Genomic DNA, 21,012 nt, shown 5'->3' with positions numbered 1-21,012 from the left:
AGTTTATATTAGGGCTGTCAAAATGATCGCGTTAACGGGCGGTAATTATTTTTTTTAATTAATCAGGTTAAAATATTTGACGCAATTAACGCACATGCCCTGCTCAGATTAAAATGACAGCAGTGTAATTTCCGCTTGTTACTTGTTTTTTGTTGTTTGGTGCCCTCTTCTGGCGCTTGGGTCCAAATGATTTTATGGGTTTGGGGAGTGAGCATGGTGTTATAATGACATCAACAATGGTGAGCAACTAGTTTATTTTTTGATTGAAAATTTTACAAATTCTAATAAAACGAAAACATTAAGAAGGGTTTTAATATAAAATTTCAATAACTTGTACTAACATTTATCTTTTAAGAACTACAAGTTTTTCTATCCATGGATCGCTTCAACAGAATGTTAATAATGTTAATGCCATCTTGTTGATTTATTGTTATAATAAACAAATACAGTCCTTATGTACCGCATGTTGAATATATATATCCATCTTGTGTCTTATCTTTCCATTCCAACAATAATTTACAGAAAAAATATGGCATATTTTATAGATGGTTTGAATTGCGATTACTTACGATTAATTAATTTTTAATCTGTATTTAACTCAATTAAAAATTTTAATCGTTTGACAGCCCTAGTTTATATCAAAAATAAATCCAAAACTAGATTTAGTTACATTGCTTTTTAACACTATTTCCTGAAGTTATCTTGTTTTTTATTTCTTTTTTAGCTTTGTTTTAGGCTTAGGAGAGGGCAAAGTTATGTCACCACACACTACGTCATAAATACGTATGCAGTAGATTGCAAATAAAAAGTAAACGCACCTGCTCAAACATGAAGGCAAACTCCACCCCCTCCTTTGGCATGCTCTCCACATCCAGGAAGCAGTAGAGTTTGAAGTAGAGCTTCCACTGGCCTTCGTCCTCAGCGTCTAAACTGCCAACCAGTCTGGTGAAAGAGTACAAAGGAATTCTTAATGCTGACACTGTTATTGTGGAACAGTAAAGTTGACGTATTATTGGATATCTCACCTTTCAAATTTAGCCAGCACATCTGCAACCAGGACTCTGCTTTCCACAGCCCGATCAATCGTGTTGTTATGCTCAAAAAGCGCAAACATGTTCCGGCTGTCCTCCATGGCCAAACCTCTGATTAGCTTTTCCACCACCTTGTGCAAAAACAAGCCCCGTATATATACATTGAGATGGCTTTAACTATTCACTGTGATAAACTCAAACACACGCTGCGTTCTAACGCCGGAGTTAGGTGGAAATAGAACGAAGGTTTTACTGCATACAACCAGCCAGGAGTGTCTCTAGAGTGATTTGGTCGATGATTCAACGTTATTACTATATTTTTCGCACCATGCATGCGCTTTGAAACATTGTGAATGAAATGAATGGGGAAAAAATAGCCTAAATTTAGCTTGAAATATTTCCGTAAAATTCATGATAACTGCTTGTTTTTTGCTTTTAAACAAGAGTCTAGAGCAGACATGTCCAAAGTCCGGCCCGGGGGCCAAATGCGGCCCGTGGTCAGATTTCATCAGGCCCCCAGCCTCTGTCATGTAATCAATAACGTCTGGCCTGCACACAGACTTAATAAATTGGTCAGCAGTACTGCTACGTGCATATGAAGTAGCTTACACACTAAATGCAGCTCCTTATTTACCCACTAAAAGGCAGCAGCACATTAAGCAACATTACCCCATGTGATACTTTACTCCTAATTTTCTAAAATTAGGAGACAATTAACAAAAAAAAAGTTGACTGCGATGGCTGGCGCTTCAAAGATAGGTGGAAATTGGACTATTTCTTTACTAAAATACGCAACAACTGTGTCTGCCTCATTTGCAAAGAGACAGTTGTTGTTTTTAAAGAGCTCAGTGTGAGGCGATATTACCAAACAAGACACGCTGACATGTATGACAAGATTACCGGGAAGATACATAGCGAGAAATTGAAGCAACTTGAGGCTAGTTTAATTTCACAGCAGCAGTATTTCGCAAGAGTCGAAAGAGAACGCTACAAAGGCTAGTTGCGAGATTGTTGAAATTATTAATTTAAAAAAAAGCAAATGTGTCCCACAGAATGGCTTGCTAAAATTTGCTTAAATATATTGTTCTACGTAAAGGACATCAGCCAAGGTCGGCCCCCAACATTTTTCCCACACCAAATCTGGCCCCCTTTGCAAAAAGTTTGGACACCCCTGGTCTAGAGTGTTTTACGTTCATATCTATAGAAATTCCGCGATTTAAGCATTTATTTACAAGAATTTCAAACTTTAAAAGCTCTTTGTTTTGTGATGGCCGCCATGTTGGATTACAGAATACCGTAATTTTGTCTTGAAATATTTAAGTAAAATTGATAATAACTGCCAGTTTTTTGCTTTTAACCAAGAGTCTAGGGTGTTTTACGTTCATATCTATAGAAATTCCGCGATTTAAGCATTTATTTACAAGAATTTTCAACTTTGAAAGCTCTTTGTTTTGTGATGGCCGCCATGTTGGATTGCAGAACACCGTAACTTTTGCTTAAAATATTTACGTAAAATGAACGATAACTGCCAGCTTTTTGCTTTTAACCAACAATGTAGACTGTTTTACGTTCATATCTATAGAAATCCTGCGATGTAAGCATTTATTTAAAAGAATTTTCAACTTAAAAAGTCTTTTGTTTTGTGAAGGCCGCCATGTTGGATTACAGAATACCGTAATTTTGTCTTGAAATATTTAAGTAAAATTAATAATAACTGCCAGTTTTTTGCTTTTAACCAAGAGTCTAGGGTGTTTTACGTTCATATCGATAGAAATTCCGCGATTTAGGCATTTATTTACAAGAATTTTCAACTTTGAAAGCTCTTTGTTTTGTGATGGCCGCCATGTTGGATTGCAGAACACCGTAACTTTTGCTTAGAATATTTACGTAAAATGAACGATAACTGCCTGCTTTTTGCGTTTAACCAAGAATGTAGACTGTTTTACGTTCATATCTATAGAAATCCTGCGATTTAAGCATTTATTTAAAAGAATTTTCAACTTAAAAAGTCTTTTGTTTTGTGAAGGCCGCCATGTTGGATTACAGAATACCGTAATTTTGTTTTGAAATTTTTAAGTAAAATTAATAATAACTACCAGTTTTTTGCTTTTAACCAAGAGTCTAGGGTGTTTTACGTTCATATCTATAGAAATTCCGCGATTTAGGCATTTATTTACAAGAATTTTCAACTTTGAAAGCTCTTTGTTTTGTGATGGCCGCCATGTTGGATTGCAGAACACCGTAACTTTTGCTTAGAATATTTACGTAAAATGAACGATAACTGCCTGCTTTTTGCGTTTAACCAAGAATGTAGACTGTTTTACGTTCATATCTATAGAAATTCTGCGATTTAGGCATTTATTTACAAGAATTTTCAACTTTGAAAGCTCTTTGTTTTGTGATGGCCGCCATGCTGGATTGCAGAACACCGTAACTTTTGCTTAAAATATTTACGTAAAATGAACGATAACTGCCTGCTTTTTGCGTTTAACTAAGAATGTAGACTGTTTTACGTTCATATCTATAGAAATCCTGCGATATAAGCATTTATTTACAAGAATTTTCAACTTAAATAGCTCTTTGTTTTGTGACAGCCTCTGTGTTGGATTACAGAATACCGTAACTTTGGCTTGAAATATTTACGTAAAATTAATTATAACTGCCAGTTTTTTTGCTTTTAACCAAAAATCTAGACTGTTTTACGTTCATATCTATAAAAATTCTGCAATTTAAGCATTTATTTGCAAGAATTTTCTATTTAAAAAGCTCTTTGCTTTGTGAGGGCCGTCATGTTGGATTTTGTATCTGCACAATAGTGGAATTGAACCTGAATAAATTGTGATTGTATATAGAAAAATGCAAAATTTTCTTTTGTTGAGTAAAACTAAAATGAGTCTGCATGTTTTCCTCAAGTATTAACTTTTTGATGCGAAAACAGTGATTTATTAGCTGTTGAAAACTTGCACTTTTAAAATTAAAAAAATAATAATAAAAAAAGAGTTACTATTTTGGGCAAAAACTGATATGTTAAATATTGCTATTGATTCTGATAATATAGCTGATTATCTCTGCATTTGGTTATTTTTGTGCGTCTAGCGTAAAATTTGAGAATTCTATAGCCATTTTAAGCTTGTTATACTTGTATAAAAAATAATTAATTGGTATTTTATTAGGGAACGACTTTGAATTTTTTGATGTCGCTGCTCACGGAGACTCATATATGCCTAAAAGATGTGCCTGTTTTGGTTTTAGGTCGCTAGCTGCTTTGGGTTTTAAAATATTTGAATTTTAAGTTTTTTAAAATAGGCCCTCTACCGATCGGCCACGAGCCCCATTTCCTGTCAACTGATATTGAAGTCTATGCAAAAGGTATCCATACCTCTCCAGCAGTGGTGTGGGAGTTAATGGAGATTTTGCAGGAACCTCCCCCGTGACAGTAGACTGTGGTGGTCATTTCCTGTCTGGTGAGCAGTGCAATGATTTCCTCTTGGGATGGAACAAACTCTCTGGTCTTAGTCCTCTTCAGTGACTCACTTATAAAATGAGCAAACATTTCAATCTCAGTCCCAGGGAACAGCTCCTTTATCCTACAATCCCACACACAAGGAGTTATTAGAAATGGCAATATAGGTAGAATTGACGCTCAGTACCCAAAGTACAGTGTGGCAAATAAGTACCGTATTTCGTCAACCACTAATTGTGCAAGTTCTCCCACTTGAAAATATTAGAGAGGCCTGTAATTGTCAACATGGGTAAACCTCAACCATGAGAGACAGAATGTGGAAGAAAACCACAGAAAATCACATTTTTCACATATCACATATTTGCAAATCATGGTGGAAAATAAGTATTTGGTCAATACCAAAAGTTCATCTCAATACTTTGTTATGTAATTGTTGGCAATAACGGAGGCCAAACGTTTTCTGTAACCCTTCACAAGCATTTCACACACTGTTGCTGGTATTTTGGCCCATTCCTCCGTGCAGATCTCCTCTAGAGCAGTGATGTTTTGGGGCTGGCTGTGTGTTTGGGATCAATGTCATGCTGAAAGACCCAGCCACATCTCATCTTCAATGCCCTTGCTGATGGAAGGAGATTTTCACTCAAAATCTCTTGATACATGGCCCCATTCATTCTTTCCTTTACACAGATCAGTCGTCCTGGTCCCTTTGCAGAAAGACAGCCCCAAAGCATGATGTTTCCACCCCATGCTTCACAGTGGGTATGGTGTTATTCAGATGCAATTCAGTATTCTTTCTCCTTCAAACACAAGAACATGTGTTTCTACCAAAAAGTTCTATTTTGGTTTCATCTGAGCATAACATTCTCCCAGTCCTCTTCTGGATCATCCAAATGCTCTCTAGCGAACCGCAGACGGGCCTGGACGTGTACTTTCTTCAGCAGTGTGACACGTCTGGCAGTGCAGGATTTGAGTCCCTGGCGGCACACTGTGTTACTGATAGTAGCCTTTGTTACTGTGGTCCCAGCTCTCTGTAGGTCATTCACTAGGTCCCCCCGTGTGGTTCTGGGATTTTTGCTCACCATTCTTGTTATCATTTTGACGCCACGGGGTGAGATCTTGCATGGAGCCCCAGATCGAGGGAGATTACCAGTGGTCTTGTATGTCTTCCATTTTCCTAATAATTGCTCCCACAGTTGATTTCTTTACACCAAGAATTTTACCTATTGCAGATTCAGTCTTCCCAGCCTGGTGCAGGTCTACAATTTTGTCTCTGGTGTCCTTCGACAGCTCTTTGGTCTTGGCCATAGTGGAGTTTGGAGTGTGACTGACTGAGGTTATGGATAATGAGTTAAAACAGGTGCCATTAATACAGGAAATGAGTGGAGCCTCGTTAGACCTCGTTTGAAGAGTTAGACCTCTTTGATAGCCAGAAATCTTGCTTGTTTGTAGGTGACCAAATACTTATTTTCCACTCTAATTTGGAAATAAATTCTTTAAAAATCAAACAATATGATTTTCTGTTTTTGTTCCCACATTGTCTCTCATGGTTGAGGTTTACCTATGTTGACAATTACAGGCCTCTCTAATCTTTTAAGTAGGAGAACTTGCACAATTGGTGGTTGACTAAATACTTATTTGCCCCACAGTAGATCTAGAAGTGTGGCATGGCACCGTTTGAGGTGAAACTTGAGGTAGCGCAAAATGCCACGGCTGGGCAGGAAGGTGCAGCTCATGCAGGTGAGAAGATGCCAGTGGGCGCGGTTGGCAGGGCTGTTCGGGTGCGGGACGTGATTGGTCTGCTTGATCAGCTGACAGTAGACCTCGTCTCTGAGCGGCCTCAAGTCTTGGCACGTCTGGAGGATGCCCTGGATGATGGGCACGGGGTCCGACACTGCCTCCATTTCTTGGAGGGAGTTAAAGATCTTTACGGCTTCATCTTGCAAGCTCGTGTAACCCTTTTCCTTTTGTACTGGGAATGACAGAAACAGACATTTAAATAAGACAATGCGAAATAGTTTTTTAAGTGGCGGAAAAATACGCACTATGGCAATTTTTTAAAATTATTTAAATTTGACAGAGAAGGCTGCTACACTTCTTTGTGTCAACAACTCACAGTGGATGCTGACGTCTCCGTAAGGCAGCGGTAAGAGTGGTGAGTGCAAAGGATGCTGGGTGTATCTCAGAATGGGGTTCCTCCAGTATGTCTGCTCCACCGCCTCAACGTTCAAACTGCTCTCCTAAGAAACAGGAAAAAAAAAAAAAAGCGGAATCAGTGCACCCGCATGACCTCAATTTGACAAAAGCACATCACCGCAGTACTTCCAGTCAAACGGACAGAGGCAAACAATAGTGTTGTCACAACACACATCGTGAGTACCTCACTTTATTACACATTGTGTCCCTGCCATAGATTTGCGTGACTGAAAAAAGTTGTTTCAATGATGTTAATGTCACACTATGTATTAGTGCAGCTGTAACAGATGGAGCGCAAAAGGCCAACCTTGATGTCCCTGATGAGTTGCTGCGTTGGCGTTTCGATGGGAACTTTGCTGTCAATGGCTCCCTGTATGGCATTTGTCCACCGCATGGCTTCGTTCAGCATTTTGGTGTAAAGGCGGTAAGAGTGTTTACGTCCGTGGATGATGATATTCCAATAACCTGGGAAAGAACGATAGTGAAAGTGTGGTACGTGCCAGTTACTGTATTGGCTCGAATATAAGACGGCCCTGATTATAAGACGACCCCCTCTTTTTTAAGACTCAAGTTTGAAAAAAGACTTTTTGAACACCAAATTAATTTTTATACAGAAAATAATTACAATACATCTGAAACAAATGATTATAACAATATATTTGAGAGAAAAAGCATGTTATTTTGCCTCATTCAAACCTTAATATCGGAATATTTAAATATGTAAACGAAAGTGCAATCATACTCGTAAATGAATGACGTCTGGTTTTTGAAATGTAAATAAACCAATCTATTGTGATAAAACAACAAAATTGCAATAACTGCATTAACCATCAAAGTGAAGTCTAACTGTAACTGTAGTCTTGAAACAAATCTGAATAAGGAAAAACACTGCAATAAAATAATGCAAACTGGTTAAACTTGAGAGTAGCTGAGATCCGTTATGACAGAACATCGCTTCAATGATATCTGGCGCCATCCAGCGTCGTGAATGGGTATAATGTCTAGACCTCGAATATGAGATGACCCCCACTTTTTCAGCGGTTTCAAGGTATACTGTGGTATGAAAACGTCACGATTTCAAAACCGCAGAAATTTTCCGTCATACCGTCCCTACGGTATTAGCTATTTTTTATGTCCCAAAAATGAAGGAAGAAATACCTCGCTTGCAGCTGCAAGGCTCAACCCTCCCCCACTGGTTTTTGTTCAGTGTCAGTGATACACGATGGCTGGAGGAGGTGAAACTCCTTTTCCTTTTTCCACCATCGAAGAAAATGAAATCGCTGGTATGGGAATACTTTGGCTACAGAAAAGTTACAGACGGCTTCGTCTTGGAGGAGGAGGGGCAACCGACATGTAAAACATGTTTGCGGGCTCACGAGGAGGCAATACTTCTAATATGATTTCGCATTTCTACAAAATTAAAGGTTAGTAATCACTAGAGGTGTGCGAAATTTCCGATTCTTAGATTATTCGCGATTTGGCCATGGAAGATTTGAGAACAATTCACAAACATCCAAATTCCGATTATTGAAATATGTCAAGTGAAGCGGAAGTAAAACACACTCAGTGTGCCGCGGTCTTCGGGACGCAATGAGGAACGGAGCGAGAGTAGCTAAACATTAGAGCTGGGAATCTTTGGGCACCTAACGATTCGATTATGATTCAGAGGCTCCGATTCGATTATAAAACGATTATTGATGCACCCCCTCCTTTTTTTTTTTTTTTTTTAATTTATTATTTTTTTAAAATGTTTTGTACATCAGTTCCAAAATTGTTCAAAAATACTCTCAGGCTAAACCAAACTACAATTTCAGTATCAAGTTAACAAATAACAGTAAACAAATATACAAAAATAACAGTAAATAAAAAACTCCAGTCCCCATTCTGTATCAGCAGCTTTAAACTACATTCAATTAATTTAATGTTGTGAATAGAGTTGTTAAGATTGCTCCTGTTATTCCATAATTTCCATTTTGTCTACTTTCGACATGTGAAAGTTTTAAAACTATTTTAAAGATAGATTCAAGTCAATATTTTACCGATTTAGGAGTATTTTAGATAAAAAGTTAATTAGGTTCGCTTGGAAGGTTCGCTACAACAGCCTTGCAGGGAAGTGTACTGCTTTAAGATGGCGGCCATTTACTAACGCCCGAATCTAGCTTTCTGTAGATGTGCTGCTAACGCTACAGAATCTATATTGCATCTAGTCATATATAAATGATATCTACCATAACATTATGTGGATGTACTTTGTAGCAGCTTTTCGGCAGCAGCCAGGTATGTTGTTGTATTTTTTAATCTCGTGGCATGAGTTGAGCTAGAGCCGTGAGTTGAGCATTGGCATTACCCGAGGGGCCGGGTAATGATTTGCATGATGCTTAGCTACTCTTGCTCCATGCCTCATTGTGTCCCGAAGACCGCGCGGCGCGCTGAGTGTGTTGTACTTCTGCTTTACTTGGCATATTTCAATAATCGGAATTTGGATGTTTGTGAATCGTTCTCGAATCTTCCACGGCCGAATCGCGAATAATCTATGATTTGGAAATTTTGCACACCTCTACTAAACATCATGCTTGTCATTACCTGGCCCCTCGGGTAATGCCAATGCTCAACTCACGGCTCTAGCTCAACTCATGCCGCGAGATAAAAAAACAACAACATACTGCTGCAGACAGCTGCTACAAAGTACGTCCACATAATGGTACGGTAGATATCATATTTATATAGGACTAGATGCAAAATAGACTCGGTGGCGTTAGCAGCATATGTACAAAAAGCTAGATGTAGTAAACGGCCGCCATCTTAAAGCAGTAGACTTCCCTGCAAGGCTGTTGTAGCGAACCTTCCAAGCGAACCTAATTAACTTTTTATCTAAAATACTCCTAAATTAGTAAAATATTGACTTGAATCAATCTTTAAAATAGTTTTAAAACTTTCACATGTCAAAAGTAGACAAAAGGGAAATTATGGAATAACGGGAGCAATTTTAACAACTTTAACGGTTGATTCACAACATTAAATTAATTGAATGTTTATTTATTTATTTAAGCCTGCGAGGCTTTTATTTGTTTATTTTTTAACAGTTTTTGTAATTAATGTACAAAACATTAAAAGCAGCTAATAGCGCGGGGGGGGGGGGGGGGCATCAATAATCGATTTATAATCGAATCGTAGCCTCTGAATCGTAATCGAATTGTTAGGTGCCCAAAGATTCCCACCTCTAGTAATCACTGTCATGAATGTTTTCCACCAACCACGAGCGTTAACTTCAGTGTGTTTAGTGTGTCTAGCGGTGGTCAAACGTGTATTATTCTCTCTGGCAATTGTCTGTGTTGAGAAATAGAGTGTGTGTATAATGTAAACATGATACGAGTCATACACGCGTGGTTTTCATGGAAAATAATTCAATTATTGCTGTGGGTTTAGGCTCACACAAAGGACTGCATTTACAGTACCTGACAAAAGTCTTGTCGCTTGCATACACATGGACCTGAAGTGTCCCTCTAATATATTTGTAATCAATATTTTCTTACAAAAATTTGGGTAATTTTTAATCCCAACAGGTTTTGGAATAACATTTCGGTGCCAAACAAAACTGTTCAAAAGTGTTCTGATGTTTACAGCTTGGTAAAGGTCATTGAGTCAATTTTTGCAAAGACATAAGTCTTGTCGCCTTGTAAAATGATGCACACGATCCAAGATTAGAGCTTCCCCTGTTACCAATAATGGATCAATTAACTCTCAGGTGTATATAAAAAGAACCCCAGTGCACTAGACTGCCACATCAACTGCAACCTGACCTCTGACAAGATGCCTAAGATTCCTCCTGAGACCAAAGTGTTAATTATCAAGAGCCTTAAGACCAGATCCACTGCAGATGTGGCAGACAGCTTCAATGTGTCTCAGCGTCAGGTACAGAGGATAAAAAAAAGATATGAACAGATTGGAGACATTTTTGACAAGCCCAGGTCAGGCAGACCCCGCAAGACAACTTCTTGGGAGGACCGGTTGTTAGCTGGAAAATCCAAAGCCAGCCCTTTTTCCACTGCAGCAGTGCTCCACGAGACTTGGTCACCTGAAGTCCCTGTGTCAACCAGAACAGTCTGTCGAATTCTGTCTAGAAATGGTGGAATCAGTGCCCAGAAACCAGCATTAAACAAAAGACAGTTTAAAAAAAAAAGTGGCATTTGCCAAGGCCCACAGCCTGTCAAAAAGGATGGATGCTGGAAAAGTGACAAAAGGTGGATTTTTCAGGTGAATCTTCCACTGAATTACATCACAGTCGCCGCAAATATTGCAGGCGACCTACTGGAGCCCGCATGGATCCTTGATTCACTCAGAAAACAGTGAAGTTTGGTGGTGGCAAAATCATGGTCTGGGGTTACATCCAGTATGGGGGTGTGCGAGACATCTGCAGGGGGGAAGGCAACATAAATAGTCTAAAATATCAACAAATCTTAACTGCCTCTTACATTCCTAACCATAAAAAGGGACAAATTCTGCAGCAGGATGGTGCTCCATCGCATACTTTAATCTCTACCTCAAAGTTCCTCAAGGCAAAGAAGATCAAGATCCTCCAGGACTGGCCAGCCCAGTCACCAGACATGAACATCATTGAGCATGTCTGGGGTAGGATGAAAGAGGAAGCATGGAAGATGAAACCCAAGAATGTTAATGAATTCTGGGAGGCATGCAAGACTGCTTCCTTTGATGTTCCTGATGACTTCATCAATAAATTGTATGGTGGGTCCCACACTTTTCCTGTATGGCGTGGCTCCCGGGGCATGGCCTCCTCTCTGCCTATGCTGGCGGCCGCGGATGTGGGGGGAGGAAGGGGCTCGGGTCTCGCGCCGCCCCGTGGCGGCTCCTCGGCGTTCTCCTGCTCCTGTCTTCCCCTCTCTTCTCTGCCCGGGTATACAGCCTGCACTCCGGCGCGGGTTGCTGGCTGGATGCCGGTGGGTCGGCTGGATGCGGCCTGCTCCGGCTGGAGGCCCTGCCCTGCCCTGGGCTTGGTGGGCCATTGGGGGTCCGGCGATGTGCCACGCCGGTTGGGGGGTTGGGGCTCGTGCGCCGGGTGGGGGTTTGTGCTGTGTACCCTCTTCCCATCCCTGAAGGTTGGTTGAAGGGGGCGCAGGTGGCACGGGAGACCACCCTGGATCCTTGGGGGTTGGCGATGGCCCCCTTCCTGGGCTCCGGAAGGAGGGATGGGCTCCGCTGGCTATTTCGAGTATGTCGTCAGATGTATAAAAACAAATGCGAATCAAATTTACGTCGGATATCGAAAAGATCGTGTGTCGACGTGATCGTATGTCGAGGTACCACTGTGTTTGAATGTTATTTAGACTTTAACTTAACATTATACTTATGTTCCAATTTTCTAATATGTTTTGAAAAATAAAAATCCTGTTCAAGGGAATGAAGTTTTTTTTTGTTTTTTTTTAAACCCAGATATGTCAACGTAACAAATTTGATAGCTGTAATTACAATACTGTGATACCGTGAAACTGATATTTTGGCTTGAGGTTATTATACCGTGACGTTAGAATCTCATACCGGCACATGCCTAATTGAAATTATTTTTCCAAGAGAGCTGACTGAACTAACCGGTTTCCTTAAAGACCTTTTCATCCGGCTGGACGACAGAACACAGGCTGTTGAGAACTAGCGTTCCCAGTTTGGAGGCACTACGCTCGGATGACTTGTAGTAATCCAGTGAGTTGGTGGTTAAGACAAACCAGCGCTTCTTCAGCTTTAGAGATGTGCTTTTTACTCCGGACTTCATCTCTTTTTGCAGCCAGCCTTTTGTAGAAAAAGCCATTACATTACTTATTATATTTCATTTCATTAAATGCTGAAGTACAGTATATACTGTGTCAGAAAGTTGACTGACCTCTGACTAAAAACTCCTGTCCGTCCCCCCTGGAGTCTCCTTTGGATTTCTGCAGTAGGCCGATCCAGTGGTGCATCTCCTCAGGTGTATCCGTGTTGCAGTGGATGACCCGGTTGGCGGTGATGATCACAAATGAGTTTGGTCTAAAAACAGCAAAAAGTCCATATATAATCTATATAATAGAAGTCAAGGTATCACTGTATTACCTCATATCTAAGAGACTACATTTATGTACTATGATTATGTGTGGAAAAAATAAAAAACAAATATACAAAGAGATTTATCAGTTTAAAAGTCTTTCTTCGTTAAATGTCTTACTCCTGCATTTAGTACTCTATAAAGTGGAGTAACTCAATGTTCTGTACTATACACGTTATACAGTTTTGTGATCATGTTTACCTGTCTGGGTTATCTGACGCACAAACAGAATCAATCAAGCCCACATCTAGCGTGCCCTGGACAGAAAGATTCATGTTAACATCTGATGAAATCATGTTATGAAAGAATTTCATACAGTAATCAACAAAAAGTCACTCCACGACTTCATTAAAGCGCAAGACAACACCTTCCGTCGTATAGATGACATTCATATATAAGACAGTTGCGCAAAAAATATAAGTATGGAAATGTCAATTTCTTATACCTCTGATAATGAAGAAAATGTTGAATCGCTAAAATGACATTTTAGTGATGTCATTCATAGCCACGCACAAAAACACAAATGCATGTGTTAATGTGTTTTAGGCACTCCTGCAATCGTAACACTTTTTCTGTTACAAACTGACCCCGGCCCCTCATCAGAGAAGGGAAAAGGCCCTCACAGGAAAAAGTTTGGTGACCCCTGTTTTATGTGTATTTTGCATAGCTATTTTGATTGGGAATGCCAGTTCTCTTTGCATTGTTTTTGTGAACATTATTTTTTAATCCTTAAGAGAGATAGGAATATTATTTTTGTTGTGCTTTCACTAAATGATACTAATGTTTCATTCAAAATTTGGCTACAATGCAAGCATGTATTACCCATTTGAAGACAACAAAGGACATTCATCTTCTTTTTCAACCTCAAATTTTAGAAATGTCACTGCTGCTGTAAAGTAAACAATCGCTAATTCGTTTTTTAACGCCTCCTCTGTCAACAATTTACTTTTCTGCTTCGATAGCGCCTTATTCAACATGACCCAGTAGGAAGGCGTCATGTAGTATTAACAAAAAACCCTTTTTCAATATATATGTTTAATCCCCAAAGTTAAATGTGCTCTTGCTTAAAGATGCTTGATCTTTTATTTTGATGAAAAATCTAGCACTTTTTATCACCAACACCAGGGGGTGCTGCAGCACCCAACTTCCCTCGCCACTGATAAAAACTAAATACAGGTAGATTTCTAACACAATACAAGGGTTAAACTGGGTGGAATGGCTGAGAATGCTCATGTTTCAATGCCATGATCGCTGCCAGTCCTCCCAGTCAAAACGGGTTGTATGTCTACCACTGTCTATGGAAGCCAATGGGTTAAATCAGGTACCTTTTGTTTTGCCTTGTTTAATCGAGTGTTACCATCAAAGCAAATTACAGCATGAACCGGGAGTGAATTTTCACTCCCGTACCCTCCAGCTCCCAGAGAAAAATTCCCATTCCATCCCAATCCCGGTGCTGAATCAAAAAGTAAATCCCATCCCGTCCCACTCCTGTAGCTTGACTCCCAATCCTGTCCCGCTCCAAATCAAAATTACTCCCACTCCAATTTTTTTTTTTTACTTAAAAAGAAAAATATATGTATTTATTTATTTTTAAAACACCTTTAAGTTGGTCATTAGGAAAGTCAATAGAATGTACTTTTTAGATTACTGTGTTTCACTCATTTGCTCCCAAAAACGTATGAATACGTTCTATTTTGAATTGTTTCAGTGTCCCAAAGACGTATTTATACGTCTTGTATGTGTTTTTTTTCAACAAGAGACATCTCTGGGTTCTGATTCAATTTAGCTCCAAAGCACAAAGCTGAAAATCCATTTTAAAACAATAAAACTGGCCACTGGAGGACAATAGCGCATTTGGGAAGACCCGCAACCCGATTCAACGGCAACAAACGGCCGGGGCGCCGGCGGAAGACGACCGAATGGCGTCCACAATGCCAAGCGGCAGACCACCGAGCAGAATAACCTAGAGGATGCCCGGGATGCCAGGCGCTGGACGACCGTGCAGAACGACCGGGACCACAAGTGCAGCGGACGATGACGTTGAGTCTGTGCTGTTCGCCGAGCAGACCCAGCAGAGACTCAAAAAATCCATCTTTATGAGACAGGCGGCGATGAGGGAAAAGTCTACCCGGCTGTCGCGGCCACAACAGTGTCATCTTTCAGTTAGTTATGTGTAAATAAATTGTTACTTTGCTATCAAAAGCTCTATTTGTCTTGTTATGTTATTTTGTAAAAGCAAAACATTATTCAGACGTTTGGGATGTAATTAGAGCAAAAAAAATAGCTGTGTTAAAGTCAAAGTTATGTTTGAAATGTATGCTCTCACAAAAAGCTCAATTTCTCCGTTTTTTCATCAGAAATTGGAAAATTGCTCAAACTCAGCTATTTTCTAATGCTGATTTCTAAAGAATGGTAAAAGATATGAACTTCCTTTTTTTCCTGATGAAAGAAGAGTCTAATCTTTCTTTTGGTGGGTTCCATGTTTATATAGCAATTAAGCCTGAACAATATATCGTTTAAACATCGCCATCGCGATGTGCGCATGCCCGACAGTCCCATCGCAAGGACGTGCAATAGTTTATTTTTTCAATCCCCAAGCCTTTGTTCTGTTTCATTCGCCCGCACAGCCTCCCTCACCCCCTCTCCCCCCTCTCAGTCACTGCGGCACTTGCTTATTAAAGTTAACGATGTCTTTGATCTTGCCAAAGAAGGGACTTCACACGGGCAGCGATCTGTCAAGCATCGTTTAACTTGTTAAACAGTTTCTGCAAGGAAGCGCGGGCTGGAATGAATGTGTGCGTGTGTGGAGACGTTCGAGACATATAAAATAAACGCCAGAAGTGATCCTGAGGAGTTTGTCATTTCTACATGTCACTCCAAGAGTCACAGCTACGGTAGATAAACAGAAGCGTTTAATAAAGCCAAGCATTTTTCTACTACAGTACTTTATTCTTGTTTAAAAATGATTCGGTGGGACATTTATGTTGAAAACTCATCATAATTATTACACTTAAAGTGCTTAAAAACCATTTATTAAAATATATAATAATATATAGTATGCCTGTAAGCAGGTCTGAACGGGCCCTCGCAATCTAGCGCAACTCGGGCGTCCCGCAACTCGGACAGTGTGCAGGTCAGGGTGGTGGCAGATCCTCCTCTCTAATCATCTCATTAGAACCTAACATGCTCGAAAGTTGCCTCTTTACATTCACACACCTAAGAGATAAAAACCCCTATTGGAGAGAGTACTACAAAAAAGGAGCCACTACTGAGCTGTGCAGCCAAGCCCTTATTCAAAACCAAAATTAATCTTCTAACTGGGCCAATTCGACCAAGTGTGCCAAATATTGTGGCTCTATAAGCTGCCTGAGTCTCCTTCCTTTTAATGGCGAGCAAAGGGTCGTCACGGAAACAGACAGAGACACGTGAACATGGGCCGTAAATAAGTATTTCAAAAGGTCTTGAAACTACAACCTGAAAAGAACTGGACATGTATTGGAAAAACGAGTGACTTTCTATTGCCACTTGTTGGCGCTGTAGGGTTGATGCAAATGACCCCTACATGACTTTCAACAAACACGGGAAGTTTGGCGCAGATATGTTGTATATCTGCCGAGTTATGACTGTTCAAAGTTTTTTGCGAGAAAAATTGTTGACAGTCATTTTCACTTTCCTGTTTGGACCCCTCCGCTTCAACGAAACCTCAATATTTTTCATCAGGCACCTGAAGACAGGTCTTAAGGCTCCCCTTATGCATGTTTGAGGTAGATTGATTTTTTTCCCTTTAGAGGAGGAGTGTGTCCCGTAAAAAAGGGAATTTCCTGTTCCCACTAGGAGGCGCCAGGCACAAATGGTAAATTTTCAATCCAGTCCTGCTCAGGCTGGGATACCTCACACACATGCCAGATTTAAAATAGATTAAACGTTGTATGAGGGAGTTATCAGTAATTTTCCGAATTCGGTGTTTTGCCGAAAAAATGGCCGACTTTGGCACCCCGCCCAGGTCAGGCCCGTGAATGAAAACACAAAATTTTGATAACTTAAGATTTCATATGCCTCATGAACAGTCTCGCCAATTATGAGGATGATCAAACCAATTCCCTAGGTGCCAAGGTCTCTAATGTGCACACTGTAAATGGATAAAAATTTCACATTCCATCCAAAATACCCGATTTCCTGTTGGGTTTAGAATACGCGTGCAAGAGACTTTTTGGAGCAGTTTTTTACAAGGTATCGACTCTTCGAATTTCATCCCTCTACGTTGAAAAAACCTAAATGGAGAGGCCTTTTTGAAAAATTCAAGGGGTCGCCACTGAGCCATTTTGTTACATGTTTTCGTAACGTTGCAAGATTATCGAACGTTACGCAAAGCCGCATGTATGTGCAAATTTTGGTGAGTTTTCGTGCATGTTCAATTTAGGGGGGTGCGCTACTTTGCGGTTTTTCACTTATCGCGGCGGGTTCTGGTCCCTATTAACCACGAAAAACGATGGAATACTGTACACTGTGGTCATAGTGAGTCATCCAAAGTCTGTCCAAACAGCTATTCGAGTCATCTAGTGATTTTTTTTTTTTTTTAATAAATATATATATTTTTTTAATATCGCAATATAATATCTCAATATATCGCAAACTCCCAAAAAATCGCAGCAATAGTTTTTTTCCAATATCGTTCAGGCCGAATAGCAATAGAACAGAATTTTCTGTGGGCCTTGCAAAATCAGTCAAAATCCAGTAAAAGCGAAGGGGGTTGCACCGGTGAAAATGGTTGGGAGTGAATGAGTTAATGACACTGGCAGGCAATTTGCGTTTAACATACGATGTTATTTTTGCCTGGTTCTTTCCTCTCAGCTGGATTTGTTTTACATACATGTCTCTTGGGGACCACTCGTCCACTACAGTACTTTACTAGTCTTGTGCATTTTTCACATGCCACATATTTTGTTATGGCACCTCCTACCAGCTCCTGCGGTTTAACCGGTGGGTTATTATTTCCAAGTCTGATGTTCTCTCTTCGGGTTTTCACCTTCACCGTTCGCCATGTTGACTAAAATAATAAAAAATATTGTAGCTGAAGGTCAAGCGTTGGAAACTTGGGATGCGCAGTTCTTTTGATGTGCCAACACAAGTTGAGATAGTGTCGGCCCACGAAAATAGGACGACAAAAAACGGATGCTTCGGTCCTCTAGGTTTTTTAACACAGGCGAATCATCATCTATTCATGTGTTTCCCGCTCCCACTGATTATTATTCCTGCCCCATCCCAATCATTGGATTAATAAAATTTTGACTCCTATCCCAAGGGAATCCCGTGATCTGCGGGGTTTCCAGAAATAATTAATGCTCTAATGCAGATGACTACAGTAAATGGTAAGCATCAACATATTCCATTCATGCTTTTAGTATTATTGGTGGAGTCAAGCTGGAGCCTAAAGGGGTAGAGCATGAGGGGTGTTGTGTTAGAAGGCCACTAACCACAGCATTCTTTGGGTTGGCCTGTTCGTGGTGCATCTCCATGAGCTGCTCCGGACTGGCGCTGTGGACCCGACTCAGCACACTGAACCAACCACTGGTTGGGACCATGGGGAGTTCAGGAAAGTAAACCAGAGGGAAAATGTCAGTGTGGTAATTGGAAAATAATATACTGTAGCGAGCATGAAGGTTCATTGGCAACCGACGAGGGAATTTTTTTTTCTTTTTGGGAGTAGTGAAGGTAAACAAAGTCAAATGGTTGATTTAAACTGCAGTGCGGGGTAGCAATGCAGTACAAATACTTTTATTATGGGTTGTACCTGGCATCTTCTGGAGATTCCGCATAAATGTGATAAGTCCTCTCCTCCGTGACAATATTGAGTGCATTTTCTTTCTCGTGATTGTCCACTATCTCCCTGTAGAGGAGCCATAGATTAATAACAATCAAGTTCTGTCTTTTTATTCAATGTAAGATCCGAAATAGATCAGTCAATCTAAAAATAGTATTCTGGTTTGAGCTTACTTGGCTGTGCGCACGTCAACGGTCCCTTTAAGCTTCTCCTCGCTGTCGTTTTCAAAGTACATGAGTTTGGACTCCCGTAAGACGAACCAGCGCATCTTCCAGTTTCGGCGCGACAATGTGGACATTCCGCCACCTTTCTTGTAAAGCCAGCCCGACTTGACCGAGTCCTGTTTGGCTCGGAACCACATGAAAGTCTCGTCCTTCAGAACGCACCAGCGACGACGCCAAGGAATCATGAGGCCACCTGGAAATTTAACATAGAAATGTTTGCCACTGTAACAAAAAATAGATGCGAATGATAGTGAATAGATGGAATGTTTGGATTGGAATCTCAATCTTTTCAACTTGAAATGAAAAAATGGCTGTGCACTGCTTATTGGAACCATTAGTCACGTTACACTGCCTTCAAGATCCTGCATGCTAAGTAAAATGTTCTCAGACATCTGTCTCAGTCTGGGTACAGGTAGGGATGGGAACTGATACGATTTTTACGATTCCGATTCCATTATTGATATTGCTTAACGATTCGATTCTTCATCGATTCTCTTATCGATTCTAATTTGGGGAAAAAGAACAAATGTTTTGATTGGCATCGAGTTTGTTTAATCACAACCTTACAAACTCACAACGAGGTCAAAAGAGGTCTCAATGTTAACTGTGGAAATAATTGGCAAATATACAAGAATGTTTAACATTTTACTGAAACATTTTTCTAATAGAAATGTTTTTAAAAATGGTATACATTGGCAAATAGGTCGTTGTTCTCCCTTTGGCAATATGTGTTAAAGTGTATTATTTACCATTATATTGAAATGCATGCCTTTCAGTTTTTAGTGTGCTTTCACACTCAAGTGGGAGCGCCCTTGCGCTTCCCCACGAAGAAGAACGTGCTCACATGAAGAAGAGCGCGCTTACAAGCGAAGAAGAAGATCAACTACATGGCATCCAAGCGAGTGAGCAAGTTAGTGAGAGAGGGAAACACTGCTATGAGCCTACGTTCTTTGTTCATGTTTGTAAAATATCTACAGAGGCAACGCCCGTATATATCACCTTTTGTGTTATTGTTGTGTGTTTCAACTCGCGATCGGACACTTAAATCCAGTTGCGTAGTGGTTTGACGATGTGCTAATGCTAGCGAACGCATGCTAACCGTTTGTGTTATTACTGTATTAGTAGCTAATGATCGCTGATTTACGTTGATGCGAACCTGTTTGTTATTAGGAACGAAATTGATTAGTTTCATTTCTATGTTTAGTTTTACTCTTCAAGTGATGGTGTCATAACGTAGGCTGAATAAAATCAACGTATTATACCAACGTCTTCTGCATCGTCATTTGGGAGTTTAGCCCGCTGTATAGCCAGGACTGAGCTTTTGGGTCTCAGCGAGGACAGTACAATCGTATTCCCTCCCGATGCAGTTATCTCCACCTTGTAATGACTGCAAAGTCGCTTTGTTGTAATTTTTCCTCGTGAAGTGAAGACACACTTTTGCGCGTTTGAACCTAAGCGCTGTCATTGTTATGTTTACGGTTGCAATGCTCGTGCTAAACCATCGTAACTAGAGATGTCCCGATCGTTCGGCATCCCGATCGATCGGGTCCGATCACGTCATTTTCAAAATATTGGAATCGGCAAAAAAATATCGGACATGCCTTTTTTTTAATATATACATATATATATATATATATATATATATACATATATATATATATATATTTTTTTTTAATTAAATTGTTTTCTAATTGTATTTAACGTTACAGAAATAATACTGTATGTTACACTCATCCAGAGTCTTTAGTTTCGGCTTAAAGTAGGGTTATCAAATTTATCCCATTAAGGGCGGTAATTAATTTTTTGAAAAATTTATCACGTTAAATTATTTAACGCAGTTAACGCATGCGCTGCACGACCCACTCACGCATTGTCGCGTTCAATCTGTAATGGTGCCATTTTACCTATATATAGAGCTAAAAGGCAGCGTAAAATGAGTAGAGTGAATTTTGGCAGCCTTTGGAGCCTTTTTTTTAATTGGCTAAAGGCTTACAATCCCTCTCCCTACGATTAGAAATATCGTGGGAAGCTATGTAGGGAAGAAAGGTAGTAATTGATCTTTTTCTTAACACCCTATGTTACTTCCCAATGCAGAGAAGATATATCAATTGGTACCACAACGCACAGTCATGGTTGCACTTCCCATCATGCATTTGGGCAGAACAGTTAAATGGCTACCGTATCCTTTACTG

General features: G+C 40.0%; 1 protein-coding gene across 2 annotated transcripts in view; it reads right to left on the bottom strand.

The window, feature by feature from the left end:
• Window positions 1-21,012, bottom strand: part of LOC130926754 (unconventional myosin-X-like) — a 154,246-nt gene that overhangs the window by 7,887 nt on the left and 125,347 nt on the right. For both annotated transcript variants that reach the window (XM_057851915.1, XM_057851914.1), the window contains 12 exons: window positions 18,770-19,013; window positions 18,567-18,662; window positions 18,250-18,343; window positions 12,977-13,032; window positions 12,578-12,720; window positions 12,292-12,486; window positions 6,995-7,152; window positions 6,608-6,731; window positions 6,166-6,463; window positions 4,411-4,618; window positions 1,026-1,162; window positions 819-942 (listed from right to left, as the gene is read on the bottom strand). In XM_057851915.1, the coding sequence (XP_057707898.1) occupies window positions 819-942; window positions 1,026-1,162; window positions 4,411-4,618; window positions 6,166-6,463; window positions 6,608-6,731; window positions 6,995-7,152; window positions 12,292-12,486; window positions 12,578-12,720; window positions 12,977-13,032; window positions 18,250-18,343; window positions 18,567-18,662; window positions 18,770-19,013 (1,877 nt within the window). The remainder of the gene's footprint in view (window positions 1-818; window positions 943-1,025; window positions 1,163-4,410; window positions 4,619-6,165; window positions 6,464-6,607; window positions 6,732-6,994; window positions 7,153-12,291; window positions 12,487-12,577; window positions 12,721-12,976; window positions 13,033-18,249; window positions 18,344-18,566; window positions 18,663-18,769; window positions 19,014-21,012) is intronic.

This window comes from Corythoichthys intestinalis, chromosome 12 (genome assembly GCF_030265065.1).
Source record: "Corythoichthys intestinalis isolate RoL2023-P3 chromosome 12, ASM3026506v1, whole genome shotgun sequence".
NCBI classification, from domain to species: domain Eukaryota; kingdom Metazoa; phylum Chordata; class Actinopteri; order Syngnathiformes; family Syngnathidae; genus Corythoichthys; species Corythoichthys intestinalis.
This window is presented reverse-complemented; position numbering and strand designations above follow the sequence as displayed.